This window comes from Mytilus californianus, unplaced genomic scaffold (assembly GCF_021869535.1).
Source record: "Mytilus californianus isolate M0D057914Y unplaced genomic scaffold, xbMytCali1.0.p SCAF_3, whole genome shotgun sequence".
NCBI lineage: Eukaryota > Metazoa > Mollusca > Bivalvia > Mytilida > Mytilidae > Mytilus > Mytilus californianus.
Window position 1 is genome coordinate 46821501 of NW_026262679.1, and position 20099 is coordinate 46841599.

General features: G+C 32.9%; 1 protein-coding gene and 1 long non-coding RNA gene across 2 annotated transcripts; one reads left to right on the top strand and one right to left on the bottom strand.

Annotated features, from left to right (window-relative positions):
- Positions 1-6766: 6766 nt before the first annotated feature.
- LOC127734733 (uncharacterized) lies at positions 6767-9043 on the bottom strand. The gene is made up of 3 exons (XR_007997727.1): positions 8684-9043; positions 7794-7920; positions 6767-7048 (listed from the first exon to the last, which is right to left on the bottom strand). It is a non-coding gene; the product is annotated as an uncharacterized LOC127734733 (long non-coding RNA).
- Positions 9044-10292: 1249 nt separating this feature from the next.
- Positions 10293-13524, top strand: LOC127733500 (uncharacterized). The gene is made up of 5 exons (XM_052242853.1): positions 10293-10394; positions 10625-10727; positions 11522-11675; positions 12750-12908; positions 13341-13524. The coding sequence occupies exons 1-5, from the start codon at positions 10293-10295 to the stop codon at positions 13450-13452; spliced, it is 630 nt and encodes a 209-aa protein (XP_052098813.1). The 3' UTR covers positions 13453-13524.
- Positions 13525-20099: the final 6575 nt, after the last annotated feature.

Sequence of the window (20099 nt, forward strand, 5' to 3'; positions counted from 1 at the left end):
CTTTAAAGAGTGTACGACGGCTTGGAAATTAATTGGCAGATTCTGCGAGGTGATCATATCTTCACGTGTTTTGTTATTTTTATTAGCATTATTTTGTTGAATAAAGTAAAACAACTGCTATAACTTTAATGTTTTTTTTCGTTTTTCAAATGGTAAAACCTCTATAGCTTCTGGGGGGCGCAGCCCCCCAGGCCCCCTGCCTCGGTAAGATCGGAGGGCTAGCTACGCCAATGCGAATAATGTGGTAAGATTAAATATGTAAATATTTGCTACACAGGACACAAATAAAATTTTACGAAATTTGGACTATTATTTCTCATTAATTCATTATCGCACTACATAATGCTGGTAATGTTTAAAAAGAGAATAGAACAAGCTTTCTTTTGATATATCGCATGTTGGAAGTACAATTTTATATTAATACTGAAACGTGTTTTAGAATAGGTAGAGCACGTTTTTTTTTCGATGTAAAACCAGTATCTTGCGACGTCTCAAACTAAAGAATTTTCTAAATATACTGCCGAATTTTACCCAAAGGAACTTGCTTTAAATAAATCAAATTCAAACTTTAAATAATTCTCCTTTCCAATATTTAGATATTTTAGTTTACCCGTGAAACTCTACACAAAAATTTACGACAACAGGGACGATTTTTCGTTCCCTAATATCAATTTTCCTTTTTTGGAAGGTGTTGTTCCCTTTGCACCATTGTACGATGTGCATATATCACAACTCGTTCGCTATCCCCGTTTCTGTAGTGACTTTTTTTGGATTTCAATCAACGTAATTTATGTTTACTGGTAAATTATTAAGTCAAGAATTTCGTTACCTCAAATTACTTAAATCTTTCACTAAATGCTTCCATAGATACAAAGATTTGGTTTGGAAGGTTGTACCTGTAGAAGACTTATTACAAACGGGATATCACATTCTTATTTTTACGGTGATGTTGTTTAACGAGCTCGTACATTTAGATACGATCCGGATAAACTTATCGATACTTAAAATAAACTTATTCTAATAGGTTACCAGTTCAACATCGTAATTAGATCTTTGAATATTGTTTTTATGGGTATGAAAATTGATTTTGTTATCAGTAAATTAAGACCAAACTAAATATCATTGTTATTCACATATTGCACAAAGTCGTGTTCTTCTCTGATTGTTAATTACGCCTTTACACTAAATCCAATGGATGTTGGATGTGTACTGATTGATATTTTAGTCTTAGATACATGCTTTTTTATTAATTGTTATTGACTTTGAACTACAATGTAGTTTTCATTAACTGCGAGTACTCTCAAATCTATACTTTGTGTCTTTTGTGTTTTGTTAGGGTTTTATTTGCTTTGTATCGATCTGATGAGATAAGCCCTTTTCAACTTGGTTTTATAGTTTGTTCCTCTGTCGTACTGTTACACCACTGTCATAAGTTAGGGGAAGAATTGGCGCCAGCAAACATTTTTAACCCCGCCACATTCTGTGTGTGCTTGTCTCAAGGCAGGTGCCTGTAATTCATTGGTTGTCGTTAGTTGCTGTATTACATATTTGTTTTTCGTTTATTTTTTTGTAAGGTCGTTAGGTTTCTCGTTTGAATTGTTTTACATTTGTCATTTCGCGGTCTTTTATAACTTACTATACGGTATGAGTTTTGCTCATTGTTGAAGTCCGTTCGTATACGATGAACAATGGCTGTCATCTCCTATATATATTGGAGAGTTGTCGCACCGTTTATATTATACCTGACATCTTTATATGCTGTGTATAGAAAATGTGTTTTAAGAATGTACATGATGTATAGATACAAGTCTAAATTGAAAACAACGTTCAAACCTATGATTGCGTTGGATAAAAACCCAATTTTTATCCGTGTGCATGCAAAACAAATTTCATGGTAGAGGGGTCTAAACACAGCACAAACAACATTTTCCAAAAGACCAAAAAAGTAAAAAAGTATATTTTAACAAAACACATTTGACTAGAAAGTCGATCAACGGATGTTCTTAAACCCTGCTGACTGCCATTGGCGATTGCCAAATAAACGGATCACCAGATGTAACAAAATGGATCTTAACTAATAATTTAATACCAAACAGAAAACAATAAACTTGCGGAAAAGATGTTATACCGCAAACATGAGGTGCAAAAATCTGTACACCATATCCGGATATATATATACATCATTTGTTTTGCATACACACATATAAAAATTGCGACCAGAAAAAAAATCCTATAGGACAAAATTCATCCTAAGGGAGAACATAAAAATCTTACATGACATAATTTCTCCTAAGGGAGAGAAAAAAATCCTGTAGGAGAAAAAATATCCTATTAGAGAAAAAAGGAGAAAAATTATCCTACGGGAGAAAAAAAAATCCCACAGGACAAAATAAATTCCTTACGAGAAAAAATAATCCTAAGGGACATTTGTTTTTGAGAAAAAGTCTTTCGTGATAATCCTATAGGATAAAAAAAATCCCATAGGATTTAACATTATTTTTGAAAATCCTACTATATTTTGTCGCTGTTTTCACTCGTATTGCCGAACTAGGCGAGCTGCACCAAAAGAAAAATTGTATCGTTTTACCTGTCCCCAGAGGTACATTATTATCAAGTTTGATGATTCTACCGTTAAAAAAATGTGGTTCTAATTTGCACTCATGAGAAGTGCAAATTAATCCAAGAAACTGTTTATAATAGGTGTGATAATTTAAAAAAATATCATTTTTTTTAATAAAATCGAAAGTAACAAAAATGACCATTATTCTGTTATTTTGCTGATTCTAGCAAAATTACTTGTCAGAGCGTCTTGAATCTATGTATACTTCATAAAAATGCAAAAAACTCATTTTGACCCTAGTGCCTCCATAAGTCTGAAAATGTCATGGCTGGTAACATATAAGAATACACTGGGTGCTTTTTAAAACGGTCTTTATTACTGAGTACAGGGGACTCATAATCTTTTCAATTTCATTTCATGCTACCTTTGTTTTATAAAGTCAATAATATTTTATGATTGATATATATTACAGTGGCGAACCCCTGAGATTTAAAAATAGGGTAAGAAAAATATGGAACAGCAGTGAAAAATCAGAAAAAAATCAATAAAAACACAAATATTCTACAAAAAAAGGCTTCCCCTCCAAAAAATAAAATTTCAATAACAATAAAAAAAAAAACAAAAAAAAAAAACACATATAAAATCCACCTTTGAATCGAATTAAATGAAATATCAAATAAAAAATGAAAACAATACTTTATAAATTCCATGCGTCCGAAGCGCTTTTCTAGATTAAACTACATCCGGAACGTTCAAAGCTGAATATTTGAAAGCCGAGGATGTAGAAAAACCGAAATCGTTGAAGAGCTATATGACCAAAACGGACCTAAAAATAGCAAATCCATCTATGGTCAACTTTGCCTGAGGGAGTTGAAACCTTAGTTTCTTCATGATTTTTTAATTTATGAACGGACAATTTTAGATGATTGATGTTTGGTTGCCTAACTTCCAGTGGCAAATATTTCATGCATGTCACGGTCGAGAACAAATTAACAATACATACAATTGGTACACTAACATGAAGATTTTCACATCACATAAACTTATGGAATCGACATCAGTATACGTATATGTTAATCGATACAACATGTTTAATACGTTTACATGGGTGTGGACATATTGGAAACCATAAACGTACCCAAACAAACATACGTTAACTTGTATGGGTTGAATACAGTGGACTTGCATGATGTGAACAGTCATTACTTGGGCGCATACATGTTTGATCTTTCCAAATATACATATGCTGGTGTCCATGTAATTTATAAGACTTGGCTAACAACAATATTAACAAATGAACGATGTTTTTTTATGAAAAATACGTGCTAATAAAGCATTATCAAACTGTTTAATACATTAGTTTCTTCGTGCTTTGAAAAAGTACTTTAATTGAATTTTTTTAATGTAAATGCACCGACATATTACAATTTAAGCCAGTGGAATTTTTTTCACTCGATAAACACTGGACGCACTCGAAAAAAAACACAGACTGCTCTCGAAAAATACATGGATATATAAAGATGAATATACTTTCCAAAATGACCGTATCAATGCAATAACAAGAATTTTTGTAAAGTGTCTGTATTTCTAAGTATATATATAGATTACATGTATGCATTTCCTCTGTAATTTGCATTTGTATGTGAACAGAAATGGCTTTAATCTACATTTTAGAATAAACTTGGCATCGTAAGGCTGAATTAAACTTTTGTTTTGAATAATGTAGAGTTGATAATATCTTTTCATCACAAATACTTATTTACCTTGTACGATCTTGTATATTAGGTTCTATCATCTTTTTTTACGTCTTCCAAGAAAAAAAGTTTGTTTGTTTTAAAACATGTTTTATCATATTCACTCCAAAAAACGTGGTCACTCTCGATAAAACCCGATTAAATCACTCGAAAAAAACACGATCCAGGCCGCTCATTATACCTACTATGTGTAAGCTCATTTATAATGAGTTTTTCTCAGAGTTGATTGTGGTTCGATAACTCACAAAGGTGCAAATAACAAATACTGAACTATCCCTTAATACAAAAGGACATATCCCGTTTCCTTTTATTCGCCATTTTACTCGCTATTAAAAAATGTACCATTATTGAAACCCCTCGTGGAGGTATCTGAGTCAAATATACAGACATATACAATTAACAACCACATTGAGAGCAGTACTAGTAATCTAAAGGTCGACAAGTAATTTCTGCATATAGTTTATTTATTTAGACAATCAAGGTGTGTCAAATTCAGGTCTTTTAAGTAATTCCCTGTAGATCAAACAAGTTAGCCTATTGTTTTATATAATATTTAGTTTTTCAAAAAATATTCTTTTCGTTATGTTTCGTCATATTTCGTTTCGTTTTGTTTCGTCATATTTCGTTACTTTTTGTTTTGTCGTGTTTCGTTTCGTTTTGGTAAATTTCGTTTCGTTTCGTTAGGTTCTGTTTTTATTTTGTTTTGCACTTTATAGGTAGCCACTTTTTAGTCCTTTCTTAAATTTTAATAAAAAAATCATAAATTTTAAACTGTCTTAAAGCTGCCAAACTACAAAACTGCTTGTATTTGTTTAGTATTTTTAAAGATTTATTGAATTTAATTTTTCACAAATAAAATGTTTTCCCTTTAGTCCCTTGATTGGTTACAAAGTATGTTGTTATAGTAAATAGCTCTTCTTTTTTTGTTGCTGTGCAATAAAAATTTAAAGTTTTGATTTTTGGATTTTTGGAGAGACCAAAGAAGTGAAATTTGGTATCCAGAACTTCTCTCTCTCTCTCTCTCTCTCTCTCTCTCTCTCTCTCTCTCTCTCTCTCTCTCTCTCTCTCTCTCTCTCTCTCTCTCTCTCTCTCTTGGCAGAATTGATAAAAATTACTTTAATTGCTGTTGTATATCTGGGCACTGAGTTATTTGGATATCTTAATGAAACATAACCTCAGAACAAGATTGATAAGTTGCTTTAGCAGTATTTAACTAGTTCGTTTAGTTTGCTCATTCGGCGTCCAACTGCTGTCGGTCGATCAACCAATCAATCTACCAACTCAAAATTCTTATATAAAGTAACTTAATTCATTTTATCCGCACGCGTATGCATGTCCATTTTAAGTAATACATATAAGAGATGTCAAAAAAGAACTACAAGCTAACGACCATTCGAGCATAGGGAGTCAAGTACTTTATTTTTCTGATTTTTATAGAGTATTATTTTATGTGCCTTTTGTTCGTCTGCTGATTAAAAGGGGAGGGTACAACAATACTATAAAATAGTTCACTGCTCTACTCTTTACACAAGTTTTCCTCATTCTAACTTAAAGACAACATGAAAGAACTTATCCAGCTTTGTTTCATGAAAAAATGGACCGACGTAGATACAAATGTCTTCTTTTAGAACGGACAAGACATATTTTGTAAAAGCCAACCCGATTCAAACAAACCAATCTCTGAAACTGACACCATAAGATGCTTTTGGTTTGATTGCAAACATGCTTGTTATTTTAAAAAATGAGATATGATATGATTGCCGATGAGACAACTACTAGTATCCATCAGAGACCAAAGGTCGATGATTCTAACAACTATAGGGCACTATACGGCCTTCAACAATGAGCAAAACCCAACCCAAACCCATACCGTATGGTAATCTATAAAAGGCCTCGACATAACAAAATGTGCATGAAACTATTCAATTTTTATACGCCAGACTCGCGTTTCGTCTACATACTCATCAGTGACGCTCAGATAAAAAAAAGTTGAAAAGCCAAACAAGTATAAAGTTGAAGAGCATTGAGGACCCAAAATTCCAAAAAGTTATTTTTTGGTGAACTCTTTTGTCCGTTCATTTTTTTTTTCCATTTTACTATTGTGTTGTCCGTTTTTCTTCTGAATAGGAATTTTTATCCGCCTGGTACATTATCCCTTTTTGAGTTCTGAAAAGAGTAGTTGAACCATACCACGTGTTTATTTACCCGTCCTAAGTCAGGGTTCTCGCCAGTTGTTATCTGTTGCCATAATCTAAATGTTTTTTTTTTTCATTTGAAGAATTTTGTGTTAATGTCAGATCTTTCATAATCTCAATTTAATTTATTTCAAGACTTTTTTGGCAATTTAGAACTTGACATATATAGATATATTTTTTTTGTGTTGGGATGCTGTCTTATTGGTGTATACCACATATTTCTTTCTATCCATATAAAAAATATAGAGAACAACATATATGTGTACGAATAAATATATTTGTAGAAAAAAGATTTACTGGAAACGACACCACTGGCCAAATTCGCGTCACCGATAACTCGGCTCGGCTACTTGTTTCCAATGTTATCCCTGAGAAGTTTGGATTTCATCATCATAGGTCTTCATCATCGTCCTACCATAGCGACACCATGGTCACAAATGCTGCTTTCGTCTGATACTTTAACAACGTGTTCGTAGCAACCATCGGGAGATACTATCTTTTTACAGTCGTCAGGGATTTTTTTAACTTTATTTCCGACTCTGAAATAAAAGAGCGTCCATTTTATAACTTTCTTTTTCACAAAAAAAGAATGAACCAGCTCAAGACTTATTTTTGTATTTAATTCACTGTTCTTTGCAAGCATCGATTTAAGATATTTAAGACATTTGTTTCTATTATATTAAGATTTACCACAATTAAGAGATATTTAAGGAGAGATAGACATTTTTATGTGATTAACACAAAAGAAAAGAAATGAATAACTTATCAATATATAACAATGGAAAAATTTAAATGGAGTACGGGATAATATTAACAGATATCTTTTGGTTTTCTCTCTGTTATGATTTGGTTACTATCCCATGATTTACCCAGATTTACTTATACATAAGAAAGTACATATGTTGTTGTAATCATCAGAAATACTTGATTTGTTTGGATTGTTGGGTTGCTTATTGGTAATTATACCCTATTTGTTCTTTTTTGTCAGTCATAAAAAAATTAAAAAAAAAAACAAAAATGTAATGGGTATCACTACCAACGACCTGACGTCTTATTTAAATTCATATACAACATTTTATGTGTTTATAGTGACCGAGGAGACTTAACACTTTTCACATCTAGGCATCTAGGATATACAAAGCAGTAACCTATGGACACTGTGCCTAAGGATTTCTTGCAACTAAAGAACTAGTATGATTTTAGACCGAATAGCAATTATTTCACACGATACCAGATCAGACAATTTTTAATTGAACAAAAACAATGAATGTAATTTATACGTACGAGCAACATTTGAGATATCCGCCACTTGAATGTCCACAGTAACAACTCACACAGTTCCTTGTAATTGTAGAACCTGGATACATTATTTCACCAGCAAAGAAACATGTTTCATACACGTTATTCCGACCTGAAATACAAATTGAAATGTTTGAAACAGATAAACAGATAGTTTTGTCGAAATTTAAATTAAAAATAATGTATTCATGAGATTTCGAAATAATTAACATGTGATCATGGTTAATATCATCGTTGTCAACTGTCTCGTTGTATATTGTAATATAATCAACACTCAGTCTTTTTTAAGTGGTACCAACTTTTCTTTATTTTGTGGACCACAATTATACACATATCATATTCGCAGCTAATACCACAATTAGATATGGGTTGACCACATCTTTTGATCAATCTGACTTCTGAGTTTAATTGGCAAACCACAGAATAAACATGTAATGTAAAATTGTAAGTTATATTATAGCGTGTTTCTTTACACTATATTCCCAATGTTGTCCTCTTGTTAAGGGAAACTGATTTTATATAAAATTTCCTTGTTTCCGAATCCCTGTATTTCTATTTAATCACTGTAATTTGTGCACTTTCGAAAAAATAATATATTGTTTAAACTAACATTTCTTTTTTATTTCATATTGGAAAAGAAACCCAGAGGAAAATTTTTAACGATGAGTAAGTGACTAAAGTGTACTGTGTAAACATTCACAGAAATATAGATTTTTTTAGCAATCGTGCACTTTGTTCAGATTAACGAGTACAGTACCTTAGTATAGAGTGATGTAGAAAAATAATATCCCATATTTTTATTTTTACTTATTCAATGAGGAGATGTTAATACCGGTCTGATGAATAATCATTTTATAAAAAATAAATAACTGTACCTGATGTAGGAGGTATTACCCAACAAGCTCCATGGCAATAGTAAACAACAGCAAAGAGACAACATACAGTAAATGCTACTTTCATCTTGACGGTAGTTACAAACACAAGTCTTAGTTTAGTAAAAGTAGTGTAGCTTGATTGCCGTTGAAGTTATGTCCTAAGAAAGTTGAACAATTATTTATATACGTTTTGAATTCCGTAAACAAATTTCAGACATGCATACTCATCATTGATGTCAATAAAAAGGTCATGTGCGAAATTACTAAAATTAGACAATTTCCTACTTTTTTTTACTATTCATTACACATTCTCGAGTAATCAGAAAAACCCACGCATCCTTTTACATATCCAAGTGTGTATGTTCGTAACATTTATGTTAACAAGACGAACATTAATTCGTTGGCCTTTTTTCCCTGAAACGTGTCATGAATGATGTAGACCAATCTCTTCATTTGTCATTTTAGTCTGTACCTGGTACATATCTTTTCAATGAATGTACAGAAATTCATTAATTATAAATTGTTTACGTAGTACGGATATATGTTCAGCAGGCGGAGTGCTAGTTTCCGTCTTGTTTCTTGCAAGCAATGCAAGCAGTAAACAGGAAATTGTTAGCCTACACATGCAATGTTGACGATAAACATCAGCTCTGTTAACAAGAACAACTACATTTTGTCATTAATAAATTAGTCTGACTGACTTTACTATAGTACATCTAATGTACTCCAATACTCACTATATTTTAGCAGCAGATCAGTAATGTGTTGATTGTATGTTCTTTTATGAACCTTTTTGCAAGCCCTATAATATACGTGCACATCGTTAGCTTTTAACATTTTTTATCAGATTTTTTTTACAATCAATGCAGATTCGTGGCACAGCATTGATAGTAAAAATAATATACGATAAAAAAAATGTTAAAAGCAAACGATATGGACCTACGAATGCTTATAGTATAGGACTAGACCTTTTGCTTGTCAACTGGTCGAGATTCAAAGGGAATTGGTGGGTGAGATATAAACAAAGAACAAGTTTGCCCCTCCCCCCCCCAAAAAAAATCAGTCTTTGGTTGTTTCTGTTTAATTTTTCACAACCGTTTTAGATTTGGTATGATTTATAGCTTGACATTTTGTATAGACACCAATCCATTGTGGACAACTATGGTCCCTTAAATGTCTTTTTTTGTTTGGTTTCGTTTTGGTGTTGTGTCTTTTATGCCCCTGAGAGCAAGACGCAAACGACCCCTATTTTAGACTTTAAAAGGAAGAAAATACCAAGAGGTAATATAAAAAAAAACCGCCTTATAATTTACGTGCGTCCGTAGTGATTTAAATTCAACAGAAAAGTTCAGCCCATAAAAACATTTGAAAGTCAGGGATGTGTAAATTCGAAATGTTAGGAGCTATAGTATAAGATAAAAAAGGACGTAAAAATAGCCAAATTACCCTAAGGTCAACTTTGCCTGACGGCTTAATCTCAGCTTTCTCAATACAAGGCAATATGTATTGGTAGCGACAAAAATATTTTATATAGATACGTAGTGAATTTTATGATGAGTATTGTGTACAAAGTACAGACAAGATAAAGTAATTATAAACATAAACAATAATGGATATTCGATGGATAAGTTATGTATTGATATTACACGTATGCACAGCTTCTTCTGAATATTGGTCTCCCAACGTTCCAGAATGGCCGGAGGTCTACAAGGTATCAAACTCATTGTGAAAACAAGAAATAGCAAAAGAGAGAGAAAAGATCTCGAAAAGAGAAAACAGTATTAAATTTCCTCATCTTTCATTTATCACCATTTCGGTATTTTTTATTACTAATTGTTCATCTGTATCTTCTATTCACTAATTCTGTTTTAACACATGGAAACATTTTCCTTTTCTTTATTTTTAGCATATACTAGTCATGATGTGTTTTCCTTATTTCAGGCATGCGTACGTTTCCAGTCAACACGCGAGTTTCTAACCACTGGGTGGTATGTTGATTCTCACAACGAATGGATGAGGCTAGACAGTTATGGTGTCCCTTCTGGTAATTTATCAAAAATAAAAAAGTTCATACGCAGTGGTCGAAATCTATCAAACAGAAAGGAAACATTCTTATGAAAGAATATTTAGAATTTGAAATGAAACTGTACATGAAATAACTAATCGTTCATTTATTTCATATTTAAATCGTTTCCAATTTTTACACCAATTTACTGATTATGGTGTAGTATTTGGTTTAAAATTTATATTTACTGATTATTCATTTTAAAATTTGTGATTAATTAGTATTTTTTTATCGGTTAAACGCTATTTTATTGGTTAACCGCAATTTTTTAATAACATACAAAAAATGAAAAGGTTAATTTGATTTAAAAAATAGCGATTAACCGACAATTATTGCCGGTTAACCATTAAAAATAGTGGTTATTTAACTGATAAGATATCGGATAATCGATATGTTAAGTGAATAATCAATAATAACACGTTTTGAACAAAATGGTACACAATAACTGATACTGAAGAAGGATATATCTTATCGGAATATTTATTGATAATTGAGTTAACATAAAAATAAAAATGAAAAACAAAAGACATAAAAACATATATTTCCGACGTTGTAATTCTACAAAAAAAAATTCTAAAGGTGTGCCATAACGTTTTCCATTCGATAGCTTCGTAAGATACACATATAGATACATAATGAATAAGATGAAGACAAAAAACTAATACATTTTTAAAGATTTTCAAAAGATTTCAGTGTTCAGTTGTTTTACCATTTTACGGTGATGAACTTTATTATAGCGCAAAAAACTAACGAAATCGTTTTTCATTTTCCAGAATCTAATATGACATATCTCCTCGATACGGATGACGAGTATGCCTGTGATAAACTTGGTGAACCATTGTACATGTACCTGTACCACTACAGCCAAGGACTTCAGTTTAATATATTCCCGACTCCAGACCCACCATATGTCAAGTGTACAGCTATGTATGTACTGTTAATTTTAAATACTAGTACAACTGCCACCAGATGTACTGTACAGCAATCGAGTATACAAGTGAATTTAGCGCACGTGACTTGTAACTTGTGAGCATTCCTGATGAAGGCAAATCCAGAAAAGTGCTTCGGACGCACCAACTTTATAAAGTATTATTTTCATTGCAAAAGTATGCTACAAAAGTATACTATAAATAAAATGGACGTTGGATTTATGTCAACGAGACATCAATGTAAGAACACAATCAAACACGAAAAGACATCTAGAGGTCAAAATATAAAATAATATACCAGTGTCAATGAAACATGCCAAGCTCTAAAACGGCCGAGTCTATATACAGACACTATTAAGTATTGCAACCGACTAGAACTGTTGAAGGACAAAAATAAGTGAAAACAAAACTATCGGATAGTTACAAAAGCAAGCACTTACACTTTTCCTGACCCAGGACAGGTTATTGGCACTGATTGTGAGCAGTCAATTATCACCCTTTTTTATATTTAGCAATGGAAAAAACTAAGGTACATAGAATAACGTATAATAAGAATTTGCTCAGAAGAACATGCCATATGAATAAGCTCAGTAAAGGCACATAACTCTATGGTATCGGTTCACAGATACAACAACATCAGTAACAATTTCAACTTTTCTAAGTTCTAACTTATCAAAGAAGCTCACAGTTGTTAAAAGTATGCTCAAAGTATTCAATCTGCTGTTAAAAGAAAGTATGCCTTCTTACATTCAAATATCGACAACTGTACCTCCGATTAGATTTCATAACACGTAAAATACATTGTAGCTTGTACATTTGTAACATTCAGGTTGTTTTGGTGTGTTCATTAATTTGTTTGACGGGAATTTTGTGATACGAGCCTACGATTTATTGTGACAATTGTTTTTTTCTGTAATTTTTTATTTATCATATTGTTGTATTTATGGCTAGCCCAGGTTTACTATAACTCATGTGCTATTTTATTTGAAACGCCTTTTTCAAACACAGTTAAACTTAATAAGCACTTGCATTCTTAATTCGTATTTGATGGTCATATATCTTTTGTTGACAGGAAGATTCCAAAAACATTTCCACCAAACCCTCTGTTACCAGGGATACAGTTTGTCAGACAAGCACGTGATAACGTTACAACATTTGACCATTGGAAAGCAGAATACTTCCTCTTTACGCTGGACTATTTCTTTCACACTGAGACAGGTCTGCCGTATAAGTAAGTGCTATCTCTAGTATGGAAATTAAATTTGTCATCCAACATTAGGATAAACATTCGAAATGATTGTAAAAAAATGTCGACAAATTAATGAAATCTCACCGTTGTTTTTGAATGAGCTATACATAACTATAGGATGTAAATATGCATTATAACCCATCTAAAAAAAACTTGAAATAATCAAAAAAGCACACACTCAAACAAACAAAACAAAAACAACCCCCTGAAAAAAAGAAATTAATTACTTGTATGCTATTATCTACTTTGAACCTCGAATAATGGTTTTAATTTCGGGATCTTGGTCTTAGAAATAAATGGTATTTTTTTTTTCTTCTGTACTTCACCTAATTCTTTAAACTGGAGTTGTTTTTGAATATACACTGCCATGCTTTTTTTCGGTATATTAACAATGTTTGATCTTGTTTTTTGCAGGATGTATGTTGAAACTGAGTTGTTTGAGTTTTTGTCTATAGAAAGTGGACCACTAGATGAATCCGTTTTTATGTTACCTCAAGGTGTCAAATGTACATGGGGAGAGTTATAATTCATACTTTATGATTCTGAACTATCGATATTATAAGGGGGGAATATTATTAAAACTTTTGTCTAATTTGTATTCATGATTTGGTATATAATTTGGTAAGTTAACTTACATAGTTTGTCAAATTTCTTTGTGGACCAATCTTTAACTACTACCATTAAATACACCATAGCTAACCAGGTATACAAGTGAACTTTACTCCACAGTTCATCAACTCTGTGCAACAATATTATCATGTCACATCAACATTGATTCCCTACCTGCAACTTAAGGACTAAAACCCTCCTTTTATCAGAGACAAGTTGATGATCAAAGTTCAGCTGGCACCCCGTACATGTCCATAAAATATAATGTCATGTTATAAATAGACATTGACCAAGCTTGGGTTTCAGTTGAACTCTAAAATTATGATGAAACCATAAAACGGTTTCTACGCAACAGCTGCTACCGTTTTTACTCTAACATTTTCAAAAATTTTACAAAGGGCCAAAACATGATCAAATGTGCATGCCGCTGATACAAATTTGCGAATTTTCCAAACTTACGTTGATAGCTTACATGTACTTAACATCGATATTTGTCGCACAGAAACGACGCTGGTCCAAGCAAATGCCATCATTAAATGTTGGACTATGATTTGCACAGTACTGCATTTAATCTGTTTCACTGTCAATAGAAACAAGGGAACGACTGTCTGTTCACGGTGAATTGTTTACCTAGGCTGAGAGTTCTTGTGTTGTAGTCCGCATCAAACATGTATGGTTTCATGCAATATCCTACTATATAGATATGAGGCGCGGATTAAGTCAAAATTGTTGTATTTAAGGAGGTACTGAAATCGGATTGTGGAGGTCCTGAAATATTTCAGGGGTCCTCAATGATTTATGTATATTATGAATTCGAATTATGGAGGTCATTAAAATTTCAGGATCTCCTTTAATACAATAAGTCTAGATCCGCGCCTCGTACTCATACAAATAAAACAGTTTTTCAACGGTGATTATGTCAATGAGAATGAAACACAACAACAGAATGAAAACAAAGAAGACAACAAGAGCCTGCATGAAGAGGTCTATATAGATTGCGGTGGTCCTCTGTTTTTTCTTCTTCATTATATTGGATTTTAATGAAATTTTTCTGCAAGTGATGCTATCGGAATCGTGCGCTGTTCGCTGTTTTTGTCTCAAAGCGTATTTTTGTAAAAGGACTCCGTTGCTGATGTTAAGTGTGGTCAGTTGTACTGCCCACTATTTTTGGTAATTCCTGTTATCCTCAGTTTTATGCATTACTTAACGCATGGTCCTCCTTTACATAGCACCAGGAAATTGTATCAACTAGTATATGACCGACTGTCTGTTGTGAGTCATTAATGTAGCATTTCTTATAAAAGACCTGATTATGCAATTCAATAAGTCATTTGTTTTTGAATTTGATAGGATTTTTACCTTTTGTTTGATCAATTACGAGAAGTGTTTCAATGAATCTTCCGCATATTTAATTTTTATTTATGTTTTAAAGAAATGCACATTTATACCCCGAGGGATTGAAGGCATATGCACAAAGTAGTCCAAATTTTACGTGATAGAAATGAATGCCTGTGATTCAGAGCAATTGTATGTAAAACAAAAATATATATATATCAATTTTATATTCGTAATTTGTCTCTTATCCATCATCATATATTATATTTTACACATAAAATGTTGAGAAAATTTTAAGTGGTGCCTTATATTGAAATTTAATGTGTTTAACCATCAGACCTATATAATGGATTTACTAATTTTCTGAAGAAATGTAACGGCCATAAAAGTAATAGCAATATATTACAATGTTACAATTAAAATTGAATTAGAATAATCATAACAACTCTTGCTGGGAAGGGGCGGTGTTGGGTAGGGTGACTTTTTATCGATGTATGTATGAATCTTTCTTCGAATCTTTCTTCGAACACCCAAATGTTGCAAAACACATGTCTTACTGCAGAGGTCGTGACTATGTTATTTTCTCTACAGACAAATTATGGATTAATTAACCAATATCGTTTCGTTTGAAGGACACATTCTCTCAACTGCTTGAATTTGAGAATTCTAAAATTTACTTTGAAACCCATATACATGCGGATAAAAAATTTCAACACAAATCGAGATTACTCTGACCTTACTTTATTTGTTGCCCAATAAAGCTGTTTCCAAATAATTAATAACAACCGAGAGTCTCAGGCATCAGGCTGATATATTCAGCAACAAAAAAACGAGGCCTTAAGAACTTGTCCGATCGTTACGGAACCGTTGCGTTTTATAGAGGCCTTCTCCACTTGTTTGATCGTTACGGAACACTTGTGCTTTATAAAGGGCCTCAGAATTTGTTTGATCGTTACGGAACATTTGTGCTTGATAAAGGGCCTCAGAATTTGTTTGGTCGTTACGGAACAGTTGTGCTTTATAGAGGCATTCAGAACTTTGTTTGATCGTTACGGAACAGTTGTGTTCTATAGAGGCCTTCACAACTTGTTTGATAGTTTCAGAAATTTGTGATATATAGAGGCCCCCAGAACTTGTTTGATCGTTACGGAACATTTGTGCTTTATAAAGGGCTTCAGAATTTGTTTGATCGTTACGGAACAGTTGTGTTTTATAGAGGCCTTCACAACTTGTTTGATCGTTTCAGAAATTTGTGATATATAGAGGCCCCAGAACTTGTTTGATCGTTACAGACCATTTATGCTTTATGAAGGGCTTCAGAATTTGTTTGATCGTTACGGAACATTTGTGTTTTATAGAGGCCTGCAGAACTTGTTTGATCGTTACAGAACATTTGTGTTTTAAAGAGGCCATCAGAACTTGTTTGATCGTTTCAGAACATTTGTTATATATAGAGGCCTCCAGAACTTATTTGATCGTTACAGAACATTTGTGCTGTATAAAGGGCTTCAGAATTTGTTTGATCGTTACAGAACATCTGTGTTTTATAGAGGCCTTCAGAACTTGTTTGATCGTTATGGAACATTTGTGTTTTATAGAGGCCTTCACAACTTGTTTGATCGTTTCAGAACATTTGTTATATATAGAGGCCTCCAGAACTTGTATGATCGTTACGGAACATGTGTGATATATAGAGGCCCCAGAACTTGTTTGATCGTTACAGACCATTTATGCTTTATGAAGGGCTTCAGAATTTGTTTGATCGTTACGGAACATTTGTGTTTTATAGAGGCCTGCAGAACTTGTTTGATCGTTACAGAACATTTGTGTTTTAAAGAGGCCATCAGAACTTGTTTGATCGTTTCAGAACATTTGTTATATATAGAGGCCTCCAGAACTTATTTGATCGTTACAGAACATTTGTGCTGTATAAAGGGCTTCAGAATTTGTTTGATCGTTACAGAACATCTGTGTTTTATAGAGGCCTTCAGAACTTGTTTGATCGTTATGGAACATTTGTGTTTTATAGAGGCCTTCACAACTTGTTTGATCGTTTCAGAACATTTGTTATATATAGAGGCCTCCAGAACTTGTATGATCGTTACGGAACATGTGTGATTTATAGAGGCCTTCAGAACTTGTTTGGTCGTTATGGAAAAAAATTGTGTCATAGATGACAAGGGATATGTTTAAACTTGTCGATGACACAATCTCACCACTTTCATCATTCATTAATGTTCCTCTATACCATTATATTTTTACCTGTCGTGAGCAACAAAAAGGTTTGAACAGGTGCTGTTATCCCTTCAATCTGTCCATAGAATGTGATACAAGGACAGAATCTCATATAAGGGGTCATTTTGACAATCTCTGCCATGATGACTTATATAGGGATCTTATTTTGCTGATCTTGTTCTCTTATCTCCTATAAATTATGCAAAAAGGGTAAAAATCATCATTCAAGGGCAATAACTCTTACATGGGGCCAACTGATGATTTGGGCTATGTTGACTAGATGATATTATCATTCTGTTAATGTTATCTGCAGGTCAAGGTTTTCCCACAGGGAATTTTAAGAAAATTACAGTTATTGCCCCTGAAATGACCATTTTTAACAATTTTTTAATTAATATCTTGATTGCAAACTATTATTGATAGAGAGGACTGTTTAATAGCAAAACATTTTTTTTTATCTAAGTTAAACCCTTACAATTGTGTATTGTTATTTTCATTGGTAAGGGTTTCAGGTCGACTTTAATTTATGTTGCAATTTTTTATTCATTGCATGTACCGGTATATCTGTAATTGATCTATGGCTTTGATGTCCAAACTATTCTAGATCCAACATTTTTAAGATTGTCAAGATATTCAATTTTAAAAGCAAGGGATGTGTTCTTCCTTGCAACATATAACACATATAATAATATTAGATGAACTTAAGCCATATGATCTCTCAAGTTTGTAGCATTTTATGTTCATGACCTAACTTTTTTTCTAAACTATGAAGTCACATTTAAGTAACCAATTTAGTATACATCCAGACTGTACATTATTTAAAGAAAGTACCTACACCTTTTCATGTATTTAAATTAGACTGATATTAATCCCTCCTATTTTATTAAGAACAAAGGAATAATCATCATGCATATTCACCTTTATTGCACCTCTGGTATATTCGTGATGTGATTTGTTTTACACCGTGGCATGGTGACATCCTATGCATACGTAGGGAGTCAGTAGATATCATAGTAGTATCATGACATCACATCTACTACTATTGTTATTGTATTTTATGTTTATTTCTATACAACATTTGGCAAGAAAAGTCACATGTGTGATAAATTCGTTATACAGTTCGCTTCTGACCCCCTACAGATCCACAGAGGGTTAGTAAAATCCATAGGTAATTTGGCCTTCCGCCCCACACCTATGGATTTTACTAACCCTCTATGGATCCATAGAGGTTCAGTAGCAAACCATATAACTTATATTAACTGCCAGAGAAAGGGTGTTATAACCAAACAGGGATGATGATAGAAATCATAGAGATCACAAGTGTAAATCACTTATACATGTTTTTAATTTTTTTGGAGCACAGTTTTAATTCAGAAATCATCGTGTATCACTTTTTTGGTAGATTTTGGTGTTGATGGCATATCTTTGTTTTAAATGTATATACTACCATTCTAGACTTGAGGTGATTTAGATCTTTACATTTTGTCTATTTGTTGAAAACCATGTATTAACCTCGAGATATTTTTGTGTGTTGTTGGGTTGCTGTCTCATTGACATATACCCTACAAGTCCTTTTATTCCCTAGTGGTTTTTTTAATACCTCAAAAGCCTGTGCAACTTTAAAAAAATGCTATGCCTAGCACAGCCTGATACGACCGCAGAGGTCAAACTCTGAACAGTTGGGGCAAGTTTGGACACAATATTCAAGCTTGATACTGTCTGAATTTGGATTGTGATCAGAAATATAGGTTTCTGACACAAAATAAATGTAGTAAAAGATCTTAAAAATTTGAAATGGGACATTTATTTACCTAGTATGGTCTGCTATCCAAAATCTAACAACATGGTTAGATTCAGCATATAAAAAAACACCAAAAATTTAATTTTAGGAAAAAAAAAACAAGTTTATGAGAAAAAAAATCCCCCTAAAAAATTTGTTCCCCCCCAAAAAAAAATGTTTGAAAAAATTTGAAAAAGTATGAACCCTCCAAAAAAAAAAATTTGTAAAAAAATTAGAAATTTCAAAATTTTGAAGAAAATAAGTATAAGTTATTGTCTGGAAACTAGAAAAATGCTTGTTTTTGGCCCATTTTTTGCCCCTTATTCCTGAGCGTTTGGGGCAATTATCCCAAAACTCAATCCCAGCCTTCCCTTTGTGATATGGAACCTTGAAGTTAAATTTCAGAGAGATCTATACACTTACACACAAGTTATTGTCCGGAAACTACAAAAATGCTCGTGTTTGGCCCCTAATTCCTAAACAGTTGGTACCATAACCCCCAAAATCAATCCCAACCTTCCTTTTGTGGTATTGAACCTTCTGGTAAAATTTCATAGAGATCCAGTCACTTAAACTTAAGTTATTGTCCGTAAAACCAAATGTGCCTTCGGACGAGGACAACATGATAGCATTATACGAACGCAAATTTTTTGAGGTCGTATAAGTAGAGGCTCTCAAGAGCCTGTGTCGCTCACCTGTATTTACTGATGCTTTGGAAATCATGTAAAATAAGGTTAAAATCATAATTAATAGTATTAGATATTATACAATTATGGCCCGTTGAAAAGGTGAATATCCAAAATTGTCAACACGAGAAGGTTATTTCACTGAGGGCGCAGCCCGAAGTGAAATAACTTTTAAGGGTTGACAATTTTGGATATTCATCGCTTCTAAGGGGCCACAATTGTTTTATTATACCGAACTAACAGTGGAAGGGCGTTTTGAATCATTGTAAAAGCACTAACCCTTACTTGAGTCAGTAACAAACACAAGTTGACGTTCAAAAATACATGTAATTTGTGTCTTAGAATTCTCGTATGTACCACAAAGGTAGATTCTTTTGTAAAATATTGATGGCCCTGAAAAGGACCGTTATTAGAGATATCATCGGCACAAGATGCACGTCAAAAGCCTTATTTCCTCTTCTCTCAATCAATGGGCTTCCTGTAACTTGAATGTTGCCATTTTGTTTATTTACGTCTGTGACGTCATTT

What these genes read in the sequence shown, in the direction of transcription:
- LOC127733500 (XM_052242853.1), top strand. Translation starts at nt 10,293, where the DNA reads ATGGATATTCGATGGATAAGTTATGTATTGATATTACACGTATGCACA. An exon ending in AATGGCCGGAGGTCTACAAG is followed by an intron (nt 10,395 to 10,624) that starts GTATCAAACTCA and finishes TCCTTATTTCAG; the next exon opens with GCATGCGTACGTTTCCAGTC. An exon ending in CAGTTATGGTGTCCCTTCTG is followed by an intron (nt 10,728 to 11,521) that starts GTAATTTATCAA and finishes TTCATTTTCCAG; the next exon opens with AATCTAATATGACATATCTC.